At 45.8% G+C, this 18,863-nt stretch overlaps 1 protein-coding gene across 1 annotated transcript in view; it reads right to left on the minus strand.

Annotated features, from left to right (window-relative positions):
* Positions 1 to 6,087: 6,087 nt before the first annotated feature.
* Positions 6,088 to 18,863, minus strand: part of CPN1 (carboxypeptidase N subunit 1) — a 36,096-nt gene continuing 23,320 nt past the window's right edge. The window contains exons 6-9 of the mRNA XM_049764394.1: positions 16,427 to 16,566; positions 13,087 to 13,186; positions 9,213 to 9,331; positions 6,088 to 6,318 (exon numbers count right to left, since the gene is read on the minus strand). Of these exons, the coding sequence (XP_049620351.1) occupies positions 6,157 to 6,318; positions 9,213 to 9,331; positions 13,087 to 13,186; positions 16,427 to 16,566 (521 nt within the window). The 3' untranslated portion in view covers positions 6,088 to 6,156. The remainder of the gene's footprint in view (positions 6,319 to 9,212; positions 9,332 to 13,086; positions 13,187 to 16,426; positions 16,567 to 18,863) is intronic.

Raw genomic sequence — 18,863 nt, forward strand, 5'->3', positions numbered from 1 at the left:
CCCTAACCACCACTTCTCACACACAGATCCTTTGAAATATTTGTCTAGTCACTTGCTTCATTTTTTTGTCTTTCCCACTCCCAAAAGGTAGGAATGAGTCTATAGTTCCAGTGACTCACTACAGTGGTTGATTCACAAATGAACTCCACTACTGTTCACATGAATGAATCAATGCACTAATGCCTCCAGATTAAGATCTTGGACCCTTAAGGTCCTGAACAAGACAGAGAGAGGCAGAGAGAAAAAGAAAAAGAGAGAGAGAGAGAGAGTAGGCACTTCCTTATGTGCTCTGCTGACCCAGGTTCGAACTCGACACCACATATGATACCCAAGTCTCTGTCAGGAGCAATCCTTGAGCACAGAGTCAGGAATAAATCCAAAGTACTTCTGGGGGTGGCCTTAAACAAACAAACAAACAAAAACACTAACATTAAAACAAAACAGATCTTAGTTCTTTTTTTTTTTTTTTTTTGGTTTTTCGGGCCATACCCGTTTGATGCTCAGAGGTTACTCCTGGCTAAGTGCTCAGAAATTGCCCTTGGCTTGGGGGGACCATATGGTATACCGGGGGATCGAACCGCGGTCCTTTCTTGGCTAGCACTTACTTGCAAGGCAGATATCTTACCTCTAGCGCCACCTCGCCGGCCCCAGATCTTAGTTCTTTAACAGAAAAAAATCAACCTTGTCATCATTGTATTAGGACTTTATAGCTTTATTTTATTTTTACTTTTATTTTTATTTTTTAGTTTTTGGGTCACACCCAGCAGCGCTCAGGGTTCCTCCTGGCTCTATGCTCAGAAGTCGTTCCTGGCAGGGACCATGTGGGATGCCAGGATTCGAACCATTGTCCTTCTGCATACAAAGCAAACGCCTTACCTCCATGCTATCTCTTTGATCCCAGGCATTATAGCTTTTATATAAAAATTTATAATCAACTTTATAAAACTTTACAACTTTGTAAAAAAAAATGTGGCAGATTATTTGACTTTAAGCACATTCCTGCCCCCATTCTTTCCAAAGGGGTTAGAACAGAGCACACTGATGACTAATTCTGATGCTTCAGAGCAGAGCAAAGAACCACCCATTTGGAAATCAACTCTGCTCTGACAGGCACAGTCTCTTGTTCGAGCCTTTGTGACCTTGTGCCTGTCCACCATGAACAGAAGCAATTTGGGGCAATAATAGGAACTATTTGACAGGCCAGTTTGGTGTAGATAATGGTGTCTATTTAGAATGATTTGTTACAGTACTTCAAAATCTGAAGTCCCTGATGTCAGAGGCACACATGGTCAGGAGGAAGAACAGGCAGTTACATTCCCTGCTGGATGACCCCCTGATAGCATTGTTGTCTGACTGGGAAGTTGAGCATCTCTCCCTACACTCAGGTCAGAGTGTCAGCTCTGCTGCCCAGTGTGGTAACATGGTTATTTGTGTGTATTGTTTGTTTCTCTCCTACCTAATTACAAAACTAATTGCTGGGCCAGAAGGATAGTACAAGGTGTAAGACTCTTACCTTGCAGTCTGCCACCCTTGTTTAGTTTTGTTTTTTGGGCCACACCTAGTAATGCTCTGGGGGTAACTCCTGGTTGGCTACATACAAGGCAAGTAAACCAGGGAACTATCCCTCAAACCCCAACACTTTGCCAATCTTGGTTTGATTCAAGTACCCCAAAATGTTCTTGGAGTCTCCTCAGGACTGAGGAGTGCAGAGCTAGGGATATGCTTTGAGCCCCAAACAAAAACAAAATAAAAAGCCTAATCACATACATAATAGTTCACTGTGTAACAAACCTGCACACATTTAAAGACTTCAAACAGCACTTAAGCTTTCTTTTTTTTGTTTTTTGTTTTTTGTTTGTTTAGGGGCCATAATCAGCAGTATTCAGGGGTTGTTCTTGGCTCTAAACTCAGGAATTACACCTAGCGGGCTTGTGAGATCATAAGGGATGCCAGGGATTAAATCAGGGTTGGCAGCTGCAAGGCAAATACCCTACCACTATTGCTATTTCTTTCACCCCATCCCCCCTTATGCATTCTTGCAGAATCTGCTGCTCAGGAGGTGACACAGCTCTGGGGAACCTCTGCTCTGGTTCACAGGGCCATATTCAGGACTCAGCACGAGCTCATCAGTGTAGCACAGTCCATTCTGTGGCACATAACCGTGGCTTTAGGGTTGGTGTTTGTTTTATTTATTTTTTTTTTTAGTGTGTGTGTGTGTGTGTGTGTGTGTGTGTGTGTGCACTCTCGAGTGTTTGGGAGGTCAAATGCAGAATCTCATCCATGCAAAGCATGTGCTCTAAGCTACATCTCTGACCACTTTGCTTCATTTATTTATTGGTTTGGTGCCACATTCAGCTGTCCTTAGGGCTTACTCTTTTTTTTTTTTTTTGTCTTTGTTTCTGTTTTTGGGTCACACCCGGCAGTGCTCAGGGGTTACTCTTGGCTCTACGCTCAGAAATCGCTCCTGGGGGGAGCGGCCGGGTGGGGGAAAAAAATAGCTCCTGGCAGGCTCGGAGGACCATATGGGACTCCAGGATTCAAACCAATGACCTTCTGCATGAAGGGCAAACGGCCTACATCCATGCTATCTCTCTGGCCCCAGGACTTTCTCTTGGCTCAGGACTGAGGAATCACTCCTGATGGCCAGATGGATTACTGGGGATCAAACCTGGATTGGCTGAGTGCCCGGCAAGTGCCCTAACCATTACATTTCTTTTTTAGTTTTTTTTTTTTTTTTTTTTTTTGGTGGTTTTTGGGTCACACCCGGCAGTGCTCAGGGGTTACTCCTGGCTCCATGCTCAGAAATTGCTCCTGGCAGGCACAGAGGACCACATGGGACGCTGGGATTCGAACCGATGACCTTCTGCATGAAAGGCAAACGCCTTACCTCCATGCTATCTCTCTGGCCCCTAATTTTTGTCTTTTTGTTTGTTTGTTTGTTTTTTGGGCCACACCTGGCGGTGCTCAGGGGTTACTCCTGGCTGTCTCCCCAGAAATAGCTCCTGGCAGGCATGGGGGACCATATGGGACGCCAGGATTCAAACCAACCACCTTTGGTCCTGGATCGGCTGCTTGCAAGGCAAATGCCGCTGTGCTATCTCTCCAGGCCCATTTTTTTTTTTTTTTTTTTGGTTTTTGGGCCACACCCAGTGACGCTCAGGGGTTACTCCTGGCTATGCGCTCAGAAGTCGCTCCTGGCTTGGGGGACCATATGGGACGCCGGGGGATCGAACCGCGGTCCGTCCTAGGCTAGCGCAGGCAAGGCAGGTACCTTACCTCTAGCGCCACCGCCCGGCCCCTCCAGGCCCATTTTTGTCTTTTTTTTATTCACACCTTTATTTTTAAATTTAGACCCAACATTTCTTTTTAATTTTTGTCTATTTTTTAGTCACACCTGACTGTATTCTGGGCTTGCTTCTGGCTCTATACTCTCAAATCTCTCTTGGTGGTCTTGTGGGAACATATAGGATGCTGGGGATTGAACCTGGGTCAGCCCTGTGCAAGGCAAGTACCTTCTGTACTATCACTCTGCCCTAGACATTTCTCCTTTTAATAGGAGATTCACAACTTATCTGACTATCTTTGTCCTCCTCCAAGACCAGCCAGATACACTCTCTGCTTATGAGAGGTTTGTCTGCTAGACACACCCGAGAAACCTTCCTTTTAATTAACTCAGAATCAACTGATCTGGGGCCTTGATTATATCTGAAAGACACTTTTATCATATCATGGAGCATCCTCAAGAGTGTGTGTTGTAGTCCTGGATCTTCCACCGCCCCCAACAAGGGCAAAAGTCACTGGGACTCATCTATGAATCTCCTACCAGGGAATATAACTGTTTTTCAAAGAGAAGAAAAATAGATTTACAAACCTTACATAAAGATAGCAGAAAAAAGACAGTGAAAGAAGAGAGGAGGAAAATATAGTAAAACACCCTTAAGAACATTCAGTTAACAATCTGGAAGATGGGTTTGTCTGTCAGATGCTAGCCGGGGTACAGGGAGATTATATGCCACTTGCAGATAGGGGTCTCGGGAAAATTAATACAGAAGATTGGTGTAGGGCAAGGGTCTCAAACTCAATTTACCTGGGGGCCGCAGGAGGCAAAGTCGGGGTGATCCTTGAGTGCAAAGTCAGTAGTAAGCCTTGAACATTGGGGGGTGTGACCCAAACAACTAAAACAAAACAAAACAAAACAAAAAAAGATTCCTCTAGGACAGGGCCACAAAATGTTGTATGGAGGGCCTCGAGTTTGAGACCCCTGGTGTAGGGAGAGGTGTCACCCTGAATGGGGCAGAAACCTCTGTGGATGCCAGAGAGTCTGAACAGTGGAAATTCTCCTCTCTAGTCAGTCGAGTTGGAAAATCACTGCACCAGGAAATTTCCAATTTGGAAAAAAACTGCCAAGAATCAGAAGGAACTACTACTTTTCAACACAAGAGATGACATGGTGGTGGTGGTGATGTTTGTGGGATCACGGTAATGGTGATAATGCTAGTGGTGGTGGTGGTGATGATGATGGTCGTGACAATGAAGAGTTTTCTCTCCCAGGTATTAAACCCAGAGCTTCACCCACTCAAAACATAGACTCTACTCCTAAATCCCGTCCCCAAACTAATATATGGGATGTGAGGGTACTCAGGGCAAGGTGATGGGACCCTGGGCCTCTTGGGGTAGATTTGGTGTAGCAGTATTTAAGTATGAAACAATAATGTTATATAACTCTGAATTTTGTTTGTTTGGTTTTGGGCCACACCTGGTGACACTCAGGGGTTACTCCTGGCTCTGTGCTCAGAAATTACTCCTGGCTTGGAGGACCATATGGGATGCTGAGGGATAGAACCAAGGTCTGTCTTGGGTCAGGCACGTGCAAGGCAAACACCCTACCACCATGCCACTGCTCCAGCCCCTGAAATATTTTAAATAAAACATAAAAATAAGTGGAAAATGTAAAAATAACCGCACCATCTAATGGACAAGAAGTTGTGTTGAAAGACCACATAAGTTTCACAGTCAAGTCATTTTGGTTGTTTTGTTTTGTTTTGTTTTTTGAGGTGAGGGAAGCAGTTTTAGACATACCTGGTAGTGTTCAGGGTTTACTCCTGGCTCTGTGCTCAGGGGTCACTCCTGGGAGGAGTTCGGGTACCCACATTGGCTTCATGCAAGGCAAGCGTCCAACCTGCACCTCCTGTCCTGTGAAATTTGGAATGACACCTCCCTCCATTGCCCAGAGATGCTTTCGACACAGATGAGGCTATGCTGGGAACTTCGTCAGGTGGGGTGCACTGGGCGTGGCTGGCACAAGCCAAGACCAGTCCTGGGTCACCTCATTTTATTTTCATTCCCAGAAAATAGTGCTGTGTTTGATTTTGTTGCTTAGGCCACACCCAGCAGTGCTCCTGAGTTGCTCTCAGCTCAGAGGCTGGGGTAGGGGTGCCAAGTGGTCTTTTCCGGCGGTACTGGGTGAGGCTGGAATCAGGGTTCCTGCATGCAAAGTGTGTGTTCCAGCTCATTGACCTTCCCTCAAACTCTATTTTGGTATCTTTGTTTCTTTTTCTTTTGTTGTCATTTTAGGATCCTGCCAGGTGGTGCTCAGGGATCTTTCGTGCCAATGCCCAGGGGACCCATATGTGGTTCTAGAAATTGAACCAGGTCAACCACATGCAGCTCCTTTGATTTTTAAATAGGGATGACAGAGGCAGTGCTTTGGGGACAAGAAGGTCATGCCCAAGGTTCTGCCTGGCTCTGCTGTGGAGTCATCTCCTGCCATGCTTGGGGTAGGGGGTGGTGGGGCGCATAAGGAGGTGGGATTAGAAAGACTAACAGGGTCTGAGTGTATGAACCTTTTTCTTTGAAGAAACTGAGGGGAACATTCTCTGTACCTCCTTACTCAAGAATCATACCCAGCACCTGCCAGGCAGGTTCCAGGTTACACTCCAGAGAGAAAAGCCCAGGCCAGTAGGATCAGTCTCCAGATGCAGTATAGACAGCCTTTGGGCCTAATGCAGACTACAGGCAGGGCCCGAGTGCCGAGTGTAAGATTTTCACAGGCCCAAGGCTCACCAGAACACAGGATACCATTCAGAATCATTCTTTCAACACTTCTTTAAAGACATCCCAGATTACAAACCCGAGGGCTCCAGGAGAAAGACAGCACTAAAGCTTGGCCAGGGGCAGGGTGGCGTTCATCTCAGGTGCCTTCCTTCTGGCGACTCGGGCCTGAGTTTTCTTTGGGAGGACTCTCCCTCTGGGAAGAGAGTGGGGATCTCTCTTCGTAGGGGCAGCTGGAGGGGTGTTTCTCTTGAGTTGGAAATTAACCTGGAAGACAAAAAAGCAGAAAGGAGAGGAATAGAGGATCCATACTCTCCTGGTTGTCATCTAGTCATAGCAAACAAAGATGAAGTGAAATGATCTACCTACAAGTCCTATCCTGACTTGACTCAGACCAGGAACAAGAGCAGTGATGGACAGGGCTGTAATAACCCTCCTGTGGGCCAGGAAGACAGCTCAAAGGGCTTGTGCTTTGCATACTGGAGTCCTAGATTTGAGCTTGGGCACCACATGGTTTTCTCAAGCACCATGGGGAATGACCCCCTCAAGCACCAAACCTGGAGTAGATCCAAATACTCCTGGGTGCTGCAAAAATTTCTTTTTAATTAAATCACCCCTTTTTTTGCTGACACTGTGACTCAGGTGTCATGCTCAGGCATGCCAACCCTTCACACTGAGCCTCCTGTTTTGGATGCTTAGAAACAGATTCATTTGTTGGGAAGTGGGTGTGAGTTGGTCTTTAAATTTTTTTTTTTTTTTTTTTTTTTTGGTTTTTGGGTCACACCCGGCATCACTCAAGGGTTACTCTTGGCTCTATGCTCAGAAATCACTCCTGGCAGGCTCGGGGGACCATATGGGATTGCTGGGATTCAAACCACCGTCCTTCTGCATGCAAGGCAAATGCCCTACTTCCATGCTATCTCTCCGACCCTAAATGTTCAATTTCTATGTGCATTAATGCATCAATCCCAACAATACATGTAAATTTTCCTCCGGGCAGGACTCACAGATATTCTTTGGGGGAAACACCAGGCATTGCTCAGGCTACTCCCAGCTATTGTGATGGGGGTAGGGGTGATCACTCACTACAGTGCTTGGGATCATGTGGTGCTGGGGATCATATCCAGGGCTCCTTCATGTTCCTGCCCTTTTCGGCCATCTCCACGGCCCCTAACATGCTTTTGACTGATGTGGTGCCATGTGCTGTCTATTCAGAAGATACTCCCAGGAAGTGAGGAGAGAAGGTAGAGCTCAGGGTCAGGCCACATTCCCAGGGCCCATCCATGGTATCCAGGCCCAGGGGAGAAACTGCTGGAATCCCCCCTTTGCTGCCTACATCTGCAATTGAAGAGAGAAGCTAATTTGATTGTGCAGGAGCTGGAGGCCATGGGGAAAGACTAAGGAGAAGGGGAATTGCTGACGTATTTCAAGCCATGTTAATGAATTTAAGGAATTCTCTTTGGAGAGTTGGGGAGTTCTTGGGTGGGGGCCACACCTGACAGATTAGGAATTATTTCTGCCTCTGTGCTCGGGGATCTCACCTGGGGGACTAAATGTGGTGCTTGTGATTGAACTGTGGTCAACCAGTGACAAGGCAAGCACCTGAAGGCTTCTCTTAACTCTCCAAATTTGAGGAAGTCTTTACCTTCCCTCTTGGGAGAAAGACAAGGAGGTCATAAAAACCCGCTGGCGGGCCCGGAGAGATAGCACAGCGGCGTTTGCCTTGCAAGCAGCCGATCCAGGACCAAAGGAGGTTGGTTCGAATCCCGGTGTCCCATATGGTCCCCCATGCCTTTCAGGAGCTATTTCTTTTTTTTTTTGTTTTTTTTTTTGTTTTTTTTTTTTTGTTTTTGGGCCACACCCGTTTGACGCTCAGGGGTTACTCCTGGCTATGTGCTCAGAAATCGCCCTTGGCTTGGGGGGACCATATGGGACGCCAGGGGATCAAACCTCGGTCCTGATCCTTGGCTAGCGCTTGCAAGGCAGACACCTTATCTCTAGCGCCACCTTCCCAGCCCCACCAGGAGCTATTTCTGAGCAGACAGCCAGGAGTAACCCCTGAGCACCGCCAGGTGTGGCCCAAAAACCAAAAACCAAAAAAAAAAAAACCCGCTGGCACGAGGAGCAGAGACCTCAGGACTTACTCCTGGCTCTGCACTCAGGGGTCACTCCTGGTGGGTTCAGGGTTCTCTATGGGGTCCTAGGTTCGAGCCTAAGTTGTCCACCTGCAAGTCAAGCACTGCCCTCTGCAGTGGCTGAAGCCCCAGAAGGACTCAGGATTGTGTGGGTGTCTGAAATCTGGGCAACATGGGGAAACTCAGACAATCCTTCCAACTACTCACCCTCACATCACAGGAGCAGGGTATGTGAATCCCCAGCTCTCACTCCCCCCCCCCAAAAAAAGTTGTGGAAATAGAATGTTAAAGGCCAGCTTTGGGGCCAGAGCTATAGCACAGCGGTAAGGCATTTGCTTTGCATGTGGTCAACACAGGACGGACCCCGGTTCGAATCCCAGCATCCCATATAGTCCCCTGAGCCTGCCAGGAGTGACTTCTGAGCACAGAGCCAGGAGTAACCCTTGAGAACTGCCGGGTGTGACCCCCCAAAAAAACAAAACAAAACAAATAAAATAAAATAAAATAATAAAATAAAATGTAGAAAAGGGCAACTTTTCTGAGGTGAGTGCAAAGCGAAACAGCACCAGAGCCCAGAAAGGGCAGAGCGCCACCTGGTGGCGACCCTTGCAATGGAGCAGAGAAACACAGCCTGTGTGGGGCCTGGGAAGTGGGGTTACAAACGCCCCTTCCTGAATCGTGCCACCTGCCAGCCACTGTAAAAAGGCTTTCTGGTAGATCCAGTCCTGTCTACCTCGCGTGTAGGAGGTGCTGCTACTATCACCAGTGTACAGAGGAGGAAGCTCAGAATTTGTCTCAGGCCTGCAGACAAGTGACTTGGACTTAGTGCTTCTCTTCACGATTCCACTAAGCAGAAGGAAAAACTCAAAATCGAAGAAAATAGTGACGGATATAGCAGAAGAGTGTCAGGAGAAAATGAGAGTGTGGAATTTTTTGATGGAAGAAGAAAGCTCTGGTGTGGGCTGATGGAGTTGGGTATTGAGATCTCACATCTGTGCTCTTATTGCACCAAGAAGCCCCACTTACCAGTTTCGGTTTCCCAGGACCCACGATCACATTCATTGTCTCTGGGTTATACCCAGGTGCTGAGACAGTGACAACATAGGTACCTGGAAGCAGGAGTCGGAAGTAGTCACCGTGGTCACCTGAAAATCACAAGGAGGTACTAAAGCTGTGCATTAGAAAGCCACTCCCATATACAGGGCAGGGGTGAAGGAACAAAGTACAGTGGAGAGAGCATTTGCCTTGCATGAATCCAAGCTAGGTTCAATCCCCAGTACCCCATATGATCCCTTGAGCCTCCCAGGAGTGTCCCCTGAGCACAGAGCCAGGAGTAAGTCCTGAGCACCGTTTGATGTGACTCAAGAACAACAACAACAAAAAAACCCACCCCATGTAGGTCTTTTTTTTTTTTGGTTTTTGGGCCACACCCGGTAATGCTCAGGGGTTACTCCTGGCTATGTGCTCAGAAGTTGCTCCTGGCTTGGGGGACCATATGGGACACCGGGGGATCGAACGCGGTCCGTCCAAGGCTAGCGCAGGCAAGGCATGCACCTTACCTTTAGCGCCACCGCCTGGCCCCCCATGTAGGTCTTGATGTGAAAAGTCAACTGAAGGTTTTCAGAGACCGCAATGAAAATGATTAAGAGCTAAAGCAATAGTCAGCAACTGTGCGTCATCGGTTATGAGCCTCTGTTCCTGGGAAGCAGAAGTTTCTGTGCTCCATACTGAGAACGTGATGTTTAATTATAGACTCCGCGTTTTAAAAACAAAGTCACACCCAGGAATGTGTGATTAAGGGAAAAAGTTGAAATATCTGTGAATGTTTTGCCTGGTAAGGAGTCATGAGTCTCCAATATCAGGGTTTGGTGTGCCGCTGCGGAGGATGGCATCCAGTTAAAGAAACAGAAATGAGGACTAGGAATTAGCTGCAGTGGAAAAGATTTTGCAAGACAAAAGCAAAAACTATTGTAGCAAACAGAGTTACAATAAAAGGAAAATTGTCCTATGAATTCATGTGCACTTAAACGAAGATGAAAGTTAGGAAGGACCTGGGGAAAGTTACAGTGTTGTGCAACGCACAGCTCGAACCACCTGTATTTAAAGCAATCATTTTATTTGGGAAGGAGGGTTGGACTAAATAACCCCTTAAGACCTGATACTTTTTTTTAAATCCTATTTTTGTATTTCTTCTATTATCTTCAAAGATAAGTGCTTTTGGTTTTTTTGTTTTGTTTTGTTTTAAGGCCACACCCAACTGTGCTCAGGGATTACTCCTGACTCTACACTCAGACATCGCTCCTGGCAGCAGGCTTGGGGGGCTATATGAAATGCCGGGGATCAAACCTGGGTCCAACCCAGGTCGGCAGTGTGCAAGGCAAATGCCCTATAGCAGTGCTATCACTCTGGCTCCTAAAATTTATTCTTAAAGTACAGCAATTAATAACTGAAATAATAAACACATTTAAGGGTGAGACAATGAAGAGGAATATCTTTTATCCTTATTAACAGCTATAATCTGCTTTAAAATGTTTTAGCAAAACAGTGTGCATATTTTGCATAATTTTAGTTGGATAGTTTAAGTTTTACCATAGGAATCATAATTTTAAAATGTATTGACTTTTGGTTTGGGGGCCACACCTAGTGATGCTCAGGAGTTACTCCTGCCTCTGCATTTAGGAATTACTCTTGGTGGTTCTTGGGGGACTATGTGGAATGTCTGGGATTGAACCCAGGTCTACCATATGTACATAAAGCAAAAGTGCCCTACTCACTGTCCAATATATCTCTCCAGGACTATTTTTTTTCCTTTTTATGGGAATGGTTTTGGGCTATACCTGACTGTTCTCAGTGCTTACTCCTGCCTCTGTGCTCAGGGATCATTCCTGGTGATGCTCAAAAACCAATATACAGTGCCAGGGTTCAAACCCCAGGTCATCTGTATGTAAGGCAACCCTACCTACTTTGTACTATCTCTCTGGCCCCAGGGATGTCATTTTACTAATTGGGAGGGATTCACTGAATGGTGTCACCTATCAGCCATCCCTAGAGAAAGCTGTGAGGAGGGCTTCAGTTCTCTGTATCTAGGACCAATACTAGATGCTCTGTGAAGCAAGAGAATGAATATCAGCAATGAATGTTTCCTGATGACATGAGGAATTTGTCAAGTAAGCCTTACAGGAATTGAAACTGGGCTCTTACAAGTAACATGATTAGAATATCATCTATATTGATTGGCTGCAATGTTTTTGAGATAGCCCACACCACACCACACAAACACACACACACAAACACACATACAACTCACACACACACACAGCTCACATGAATAGTGTGGAAGGATCTAGGAAGCTCTGAAGCCTTGAAATAATCAAAATATGATTGGTTCATGCCTCTGATGACTGGGATAGAAAATTTTTATGTCAATTGCCTAACACTGGAGCTACAGAATTCTACCTTTAGAATATTATGGCCTTTGCCAAGAATGAACATTCTATAGAAGATGCATCTTGAATAACAGAAGCTCTCTTCAAATGGAAATCCATCCCATTTGTGCACTGAAGCAGAGATGTCTGTGCACATCCATTAAACCTGGCTACTGGGTTGGGGGAGTAGGCAAATTTCATCAACCCTGCAATCCCTTAGGAGCTACCACTCTGCATGAAAAACAAAACATCCACCCTTTCTGCATGAACTCTAGTAGCCAAAACCTACCCCCTATACTCTCTGTCAGAAACAGACCAGCTCTGTGACTTAACTGTATTAAACTACCAACTGTTTCAGGTCTATAAATCCTGAATTGCATGGCAGAGTGTGGCCACATGAAACTTCAATGTTTTATAGTCGTGTGAGGCCAGTAATTTCCCAGGAAATCTGATGGGAAAATTACATAGTACTCTATCAAGCTTAGTGAGCCTAAACAGTAACACAGAAGGTTCAACTGGCACCAACCACGACCCAATAAATCCTTAGACACTGATTTTAGTAACAAGACAAAGAGATTTTTTTATAATTCCATTTTTCTTTGTGTTATAACAAACTATATGAAGTGAATTTATGCCTACATGGAGGCAGGCTAGGGTGATAGGTGGGAGATTGGGGACACTGGTGAAGAGAAGGTCACACCGGTGGTGGGATTGGTGTTTGATTAAATATTTAAAGCCTAAGAAGACTATATTAAAAAAAACCCACTTAAAATTTGAGGTTAACAAGCTAATATGCATGTACAGGGAAATGTAAAAAATACTATGCCTCTAATGTTTAAGAAGTTATGTAAGTATTATGGCTTTAGATTGCCTTGTGTGCTGTTAAATATTATAAATATTTTATAAATATTATAAAATATTATAATATGTTACAATCTGGGGACTTGAGGGACAAAGTAATTGTACATGGATTCTGTTTTTATTTATCTTAATGTTCTTTGGCTGAAAGCTATAAGTTAAGTATCAGCAAGGGGACTTCTTCTGAGAATTATGTTATGGGTGATTGTCCTTCCACTGTAACTTTACCTTGTCCTTTCTTTGCATCTTTGTTCTCATAATTAAAAATTAAAAAATTAAAAAATTAAAAAAAAGACTATATTATGAACAACTTGATAAATCATGATAAAAATTAGGGGAAAAATAAAATAAATTTAAAATAACACAACACCTTCCCCAAAACAACCCACATAACAAACAATACCTCACCACCAACTACCCCAAGAGTCATGCATGATCCAAATGAGCAAACAGTTGGGAGCAGCATTGTACAGAGCTGTCTGTGCCCTACCTGGAGGTGACAGATTGGCTCCAAGAAGCCTCCACCATCAATCTACCCAGCAACCAGTCTGAGGAGAAAATCTTGCTGCTTCCCTGGGGAGAGGAACTTTCTCACCCCTTACAGCAGCATCACCCACCTGAAGTGACATCATGGTTGATGCCACCTATAGAAATGACCGCCTGGGGGAGAGGGTTGTTGTTCTCGTCCAGCACCATTCCCTTGATTCCTCGGTGCACCTGGAGAGACATCACAGCACATTTGTCTCATACTTTGATCCCCAAAGTCCTTTTCTGGGTTTGCTCTGGATCCTCTCCCTGTCTCAGTCCCAGCTCCCAGGGGGATCTCTCTCAATCACAAAACATCTCTGCTAACTCTGCTAACGACCAAGTAGGCCGCTCAAAACCCAACTTCCTCAGAGACAAAGCGGAGGAGAAGGAAGCTACAGTTCTTTTTTGTGAGGGTGGGGCTCAGGTGAAGTGCTCAGGTGACCATGTGGTACTCAGGAACAGTGCTCAGGGGACCATGTAATGCCCAGGTATAGTGCTCATGTGGTGGTGATTGAAACCAGACCTCTTATATGCTCCAGCCCTTCCTTTGAACTCTCTCTCTCTCTCTCTCTCTCTCTCTCTCTCTCTCTCTCTCTCTCTCTCTCTCTCTCTCTCTTTCTCTCTCTCTCAGACCCTGATATGTTTTGTGGGTGGGATGGAGAAGGGTTTGGGTTTTCTCTGGCTCTGTTTTCAGGAATCACTATGTTCAGGGGACCATCTAAGATGCTGGGAATGAACCAGGGTTGGCTGCATGCAAGACCAGTACCTTACCTGCTGTACTGTCTCTCCCACTCTCAGCCCTGAGGTTCTTTTGAGAGCCTAACCTGCTAATGCCAATTGTCTCTGAACTCATCTCCCTCCTACCATCCTCTCTAATGACCCCAGTTACAAGGGTGTTCTGCTTTGATTATTTTCGAAATAATAAAAGTTTTATAGGCAAAAGAGAGAGTACAAGGAAAGGCACTTGTCTTTCATGGGCTGACCTTGGTTCTATCTCAGGCACTGCTCAGTCCCCTGAACACTGCCAGAGTCACTCCTGAACACTGAAACAGAAATAACCTCTGAGCATCACTTGATGTGTCTTCCTAATAATAATAAAGCAATTAAAAAGCCTTAAAAAGTCTCTGGGGCCTAGAACAATTTCTCAGTGAGTAGGGCATTTGTTTTGCATGCAGCTGACCTGGGTTCAATCCCCAGCATCCCATATGGTCCCCCATGACTACCAGGAGTGAATCCTGAGTGCAGAGCCAGTAACCCCTGAGCATAGCCAGGTATGTCCCAAACAAGCAAAAAGTCTTAATTAATTGGGCCAGGATGTAGTTCAGTGGTAGAGTGTATGCCTTGTATGTATGGGCCTTGGGTTCAGTCCCTGGTACCTCCATATAAACATAAATTTTAATTATTATTGAATGTACAAAATCTACCATCCACATTATAGTTTAGTGCGCAATTGAGTGTAAAATATATTCACACTATTACACAACCAACTTCCAGAACTTTTTTATCCTGAGAAACTGAAATCCTAACCCCATTAAACAATCCCTGGCCCCCTCAAAAGCCAGAGAGATAGTACAGGGGTTGAGGCCAACTCAGGTTCAAGCCCTGATAACCCATAGAGTTACCAAGAATCAAGAGTGATCTCTGAGTACAGTGCCAGGAGTAAGTACTGAGCATAGCCAGGTGTGACCCCAAAACCAAATAAAATAAACAGCACCCCATCTCCTCTCCTTGGCCCCTGATAATACCCTTCCCACATGTGTTATTTTTTTTTATTTGATTGCCTTGATACCTCATCTGTGTAAAATGATAGGAAATTTGTTTTTTTTGTTTTTTTTTGTTTTTTTTTTTGGGGGGGGGCCATACCCGGCGGTGCTCAGGGGTTACTCCTGGCTGTCTGCTCAGAAATAGCTCCTGGCAGGCACGGGGGACCATATGGGACACCGGGATTCGAACCAACCACCTTAGGTCCTGGATCGGCTGCTTGCAAGGCAAACACCGCTGTGCTATCTCTCCGGGCCCTAGGAAATTTGTTTTGGAGGGTCTGGCTCAGTTTACTTAATCAATGTATGTGGTCATTGGGGTGTACCTAGGGTAACATCAGAATTTCCTTCCTCTTTAGAGTTGGATGCTACTCCACTGAGATGCCACATTGTTTTCCTGGGCATTGGGGGTTAGACTCATGCTACTAAGAACACAGATGCCCGAGCATCTCTGATATGCTGCTCTGTTCTTTAGGCTATGCTCCACAGGTGCATTACTTAACCAGAGAGGAGTCCTGCTTTGAATTTCTTCTGAGGAATTTCCAGTTTCCCCATCCTTTGCACATTCCCACTAACAGCACACAAGCCTTCTGCTTTCTCCACATCCTCAGCACTGGCTACATTCTGCCACTGTTTTTCACAAAAGTAGTTTTGAAAGTGCAGGCACCTCGATGAGGGAAAGATGACTTTTCACAGACGAGTGAAGATGAAGCATCTCTATTATGACTTTGAGCTGAGTCTGGACTACCAGCTGGAATCCTCTGTCCCCTCCAGAAGAAGTTTTCTGTATGGTTCTCTCTCACCTTCCTTATGTCTGCTCAGTTTCTATTTTTCATTTTGTGATTAATGATTTCAATTGGTGATGAACCACTAGCACTCTGCTGGTGCTCAAGAGATATTCCATGTTCTGTACTTGGGGACCACTCCCAGAAGTTCTTGGTTTCCCCTCCACCAGCATTACAAATGGTCCCCTATGCCAGACTCAAGTACTCCCAAGTACTGAGACAAGAGTAATCCCTGAGCATCACCTGATGTGGCCCACAGCAACTCCAATAATAATAAAGCAATACAAGTGTTTTAACTGGGCCAGGAATGTAGCTCAGTGGTAGACATTGGAGATCTAACCGATGCCTCTGTACAAAGGCTGTGTCAGCTCACATGCTCGCTCTCTCTTTCTCTCTCTGTCTCTATCTCTCTCTGTCTCTGTCTTTCTCTGTCTCTGTCTCTCTCTCTGTCCCCCATGAAATACCACCTTCTCAGGAATGCTCTCCTCAGAGCCACTACCATTTTCCAGTTTGCTATTCTGTTTCTCGTTGGTCCTCATTCCAGAGAATCTCCCAAGCAATTCTGACCCTCAATGTTCTCCCAAGGCCTCATGAGTCTATGAGAAGCACCCAGGTGAACTGGAGGAGCGCATGTCCCTTAGGGCACATCCAGGAATGAGTGGGCACCGCCACAGACTGGCCTCCATGGCTGGATGGACCAGGTTCCCACCCAGGTCTGTGAAGGGTGTGTCCATGCTGATAATCTCCCCCACCCAGGGCCCCATTTCTCAGCTCGAATCCCTGTGATGAGTGAAATCAGAGCCAGAGTGAGGCTGGAGTGCACAGGAAAGCCTGGCTGGCCTGCAAACACACTCTTTGCTCCACAGTCAACTAAGGGGCTTTACCTCCTCCAGAAACTGGATCAGAGCCTCCTGGTTCCCCAGCCACTCCCGGCGCAGTTCTTCCTGGCGTGGAAACTTGTCACAACTCAGCTCCAAGGTGATCTCAAAGCAGTTGGTGTGGAGGTAATTGAAGTCTTGCATTCCTGGGGGAATGCAAGTGGCAGGTTCTGTTAGCAGACCCCCACGGCTCCCCATTTAGTCTTCACCACATACCCTAAGGCCACTGTCTTTCTGCTTGATCTTCATACACTTCTCTCTAAAACCTTCCTGATTTTCCACATCACAGGCCTCCCTCACTTTCAAGTTTTCTCTTTAGGAATGACAATTATGTTTTTGTTTTTTGGGTCGCACCCTGTGGTGCTTAGGAGTTATTCCTGGCTTTGTGCTCAGAAATTGCTCCTGGCAGGCTCGGGGGACCATATGGGATGCTGGGGGTCAAACCCGGGTCTGTCCCAGGTCAGCAACATGCAAGCAAATGCTTTACCACTGTGCTATCACTCTGGACCCCAGGAATGACTATTTTCATCATTACCATCTTCTCTTTTTCCAGTTCATGACTTAAACCTCACTACTTATTTCTCTTAGCCCATCTAAAATCTGCTTAGATAACTACAGCAAAACTACAAAGCAAACAATGCTCTTTTCTTTTCCTTCTCCTTTTCCTAAGGGGAGGTGGGGAGAGAGCCACACCCAGCAGTGTTCAGGAGACCATGTGGTACTGGGTATGGAGCCTGGTGCTCCCACATACAAAGCCTATGCCTGCTTAGTCACACCCAGTGGCTTCTCTCTGTGAGCTCCTCAGGGTCACTCCAGGTAGAGCTCAGGGGTCTGTGCAGTGCTGTGTGTCAAAATGCTTTCCTGTATGCTTTCCTGTACTCTTATTCTCTGAGGTTGCTCCCCTAGCAATATTGTTCTTGAATCACAGATGCAGAAACCACACCAAAATAAAATAGCCTGAGGCCTGATAAGCAGGTTAGTCAGGTTTAAGAAAACTTCACTTTCCAGACTGGTCCAAAAGAACAGTGGGTTTACCTTGCATGTAGCCAACTGGGATTTAATCCTCAGAACCCCATATGGTCCATTAAACCTGTCAGGAGTGACCCCTGAGTGCAAAGCTAGGAGTAAGCCCTGAGTAAGCTCACCAGGGCGAGTGAAAAAAAAGAAAGAAGAGAAGAGAAGAGAAGAGAAGAGAAGAGAAGAGAAGAGAAGAGAAGAGAAGAGAAGAGAAGAGAAGAGAAGAGAAGAGGAGAGGAGAGGAGAGGAGAGGAGAGGAGAGGAGAGGAGAGGAGAGGAGAGGAGAGGAGAGGAGAGGAGAGGAGAGGAGAGGAGAGGAGAGGAGAGGAGAGGAGAGGAGAGGAGAGGAGAGGAGAGGAGAGGAGAGGAGAGGAGAGGAGAGAAGAGAAGAGAAGAGAAGAGAAGAGAAGAGAAGAGAAGAGAAGAGAAGAGAAGAGAAGAGAAGAGAAGAGAAGAGAAGAGAAGAGAAGAGAAGAGAAGAGAAGAGAAGAGAAACTTCTTTCTGCAGGAGGCAACCCAGAGACACCAAGGAACATAATCTCTCCAGGACCCACACCCAGTAAGATGTCCCCACCAACTAATGTGGGGCCGATTCCTGACGTGTGATTGGGCACCCAGAGACATTATAAAGGACTGCTGCCCTGCTCTCTGCCTTCTTTCTGTGGGAGCCAGCCCAGAGACACCAAGGAACATAATCTCTCCAGGGCCCACACCCGAGGAGCACGGCCGCTTTCGCTCACAGCCACACTTATCTTTTAACCCCTGAACCCCACTTCTCCACATTGTAAAAAGCAATCTACAACCTTAACAATGGGGAAATTTTGCAGTACAACCCCATGTTTAAAGAATCAAGATGGCTGATGTGATAATCCTAAAAGTACCAAACAGTTAGGTATCCTCTCAAATAAGATGTTTAGAGAAGAATTATGGAAGATGTTCAGGGAGTTCAAAAAAGGCATCGATATACTTAAATGGAGCACAAATAAGCATCAAGAGGATTTGATGATTGAAATTAGAAATTTTCACACTGAAATAACAGATCTGAAAAATGTGGCTTAGGAATGGAAAACCTCAATGGAAAACCTCTCCACTGGAGTAACAGCAGCTACAAACGGGGTCAGTGAGCCAAAGTGAGCAGGACAACTCCAAAAACAGAAGAAATTGAAAGAGAACTTTAGGGCCTGGAGAGATAGCACAGCGGCGTTTGCCTTGCAAGCAGCCGATCCAGGACCAAAGGTAGTTGGTTCGAATCCCGGTGTCCCATATGGTCCCCCGTGCCTGCCAGGAGCTATTTCTGAGCAGACAGCCAGGAGTAACCCCTGAGCACTGCCGGGTGTGGCCCAAAAACAAAAACAAAAAAAGAAAGAGAACTTTAAAACAAATGATCAGATGATGTCTAAACTACTCAAAGAATGTGAACCGATGA

This window comes from Suncus etruscus, chromosome 17 (assembly GCF_024139225.1).
Source record: "Suncus etruscus isolate mSunEtr1 chromosome 17, mSunEtr1.pri.cur, whole genome shotgun sequence".
NCBI lineage: Eukaryota > Metazoa > Chordata > Mammalia > Eulipotyphla > Soricidae > Suncus > Suncus etruscus.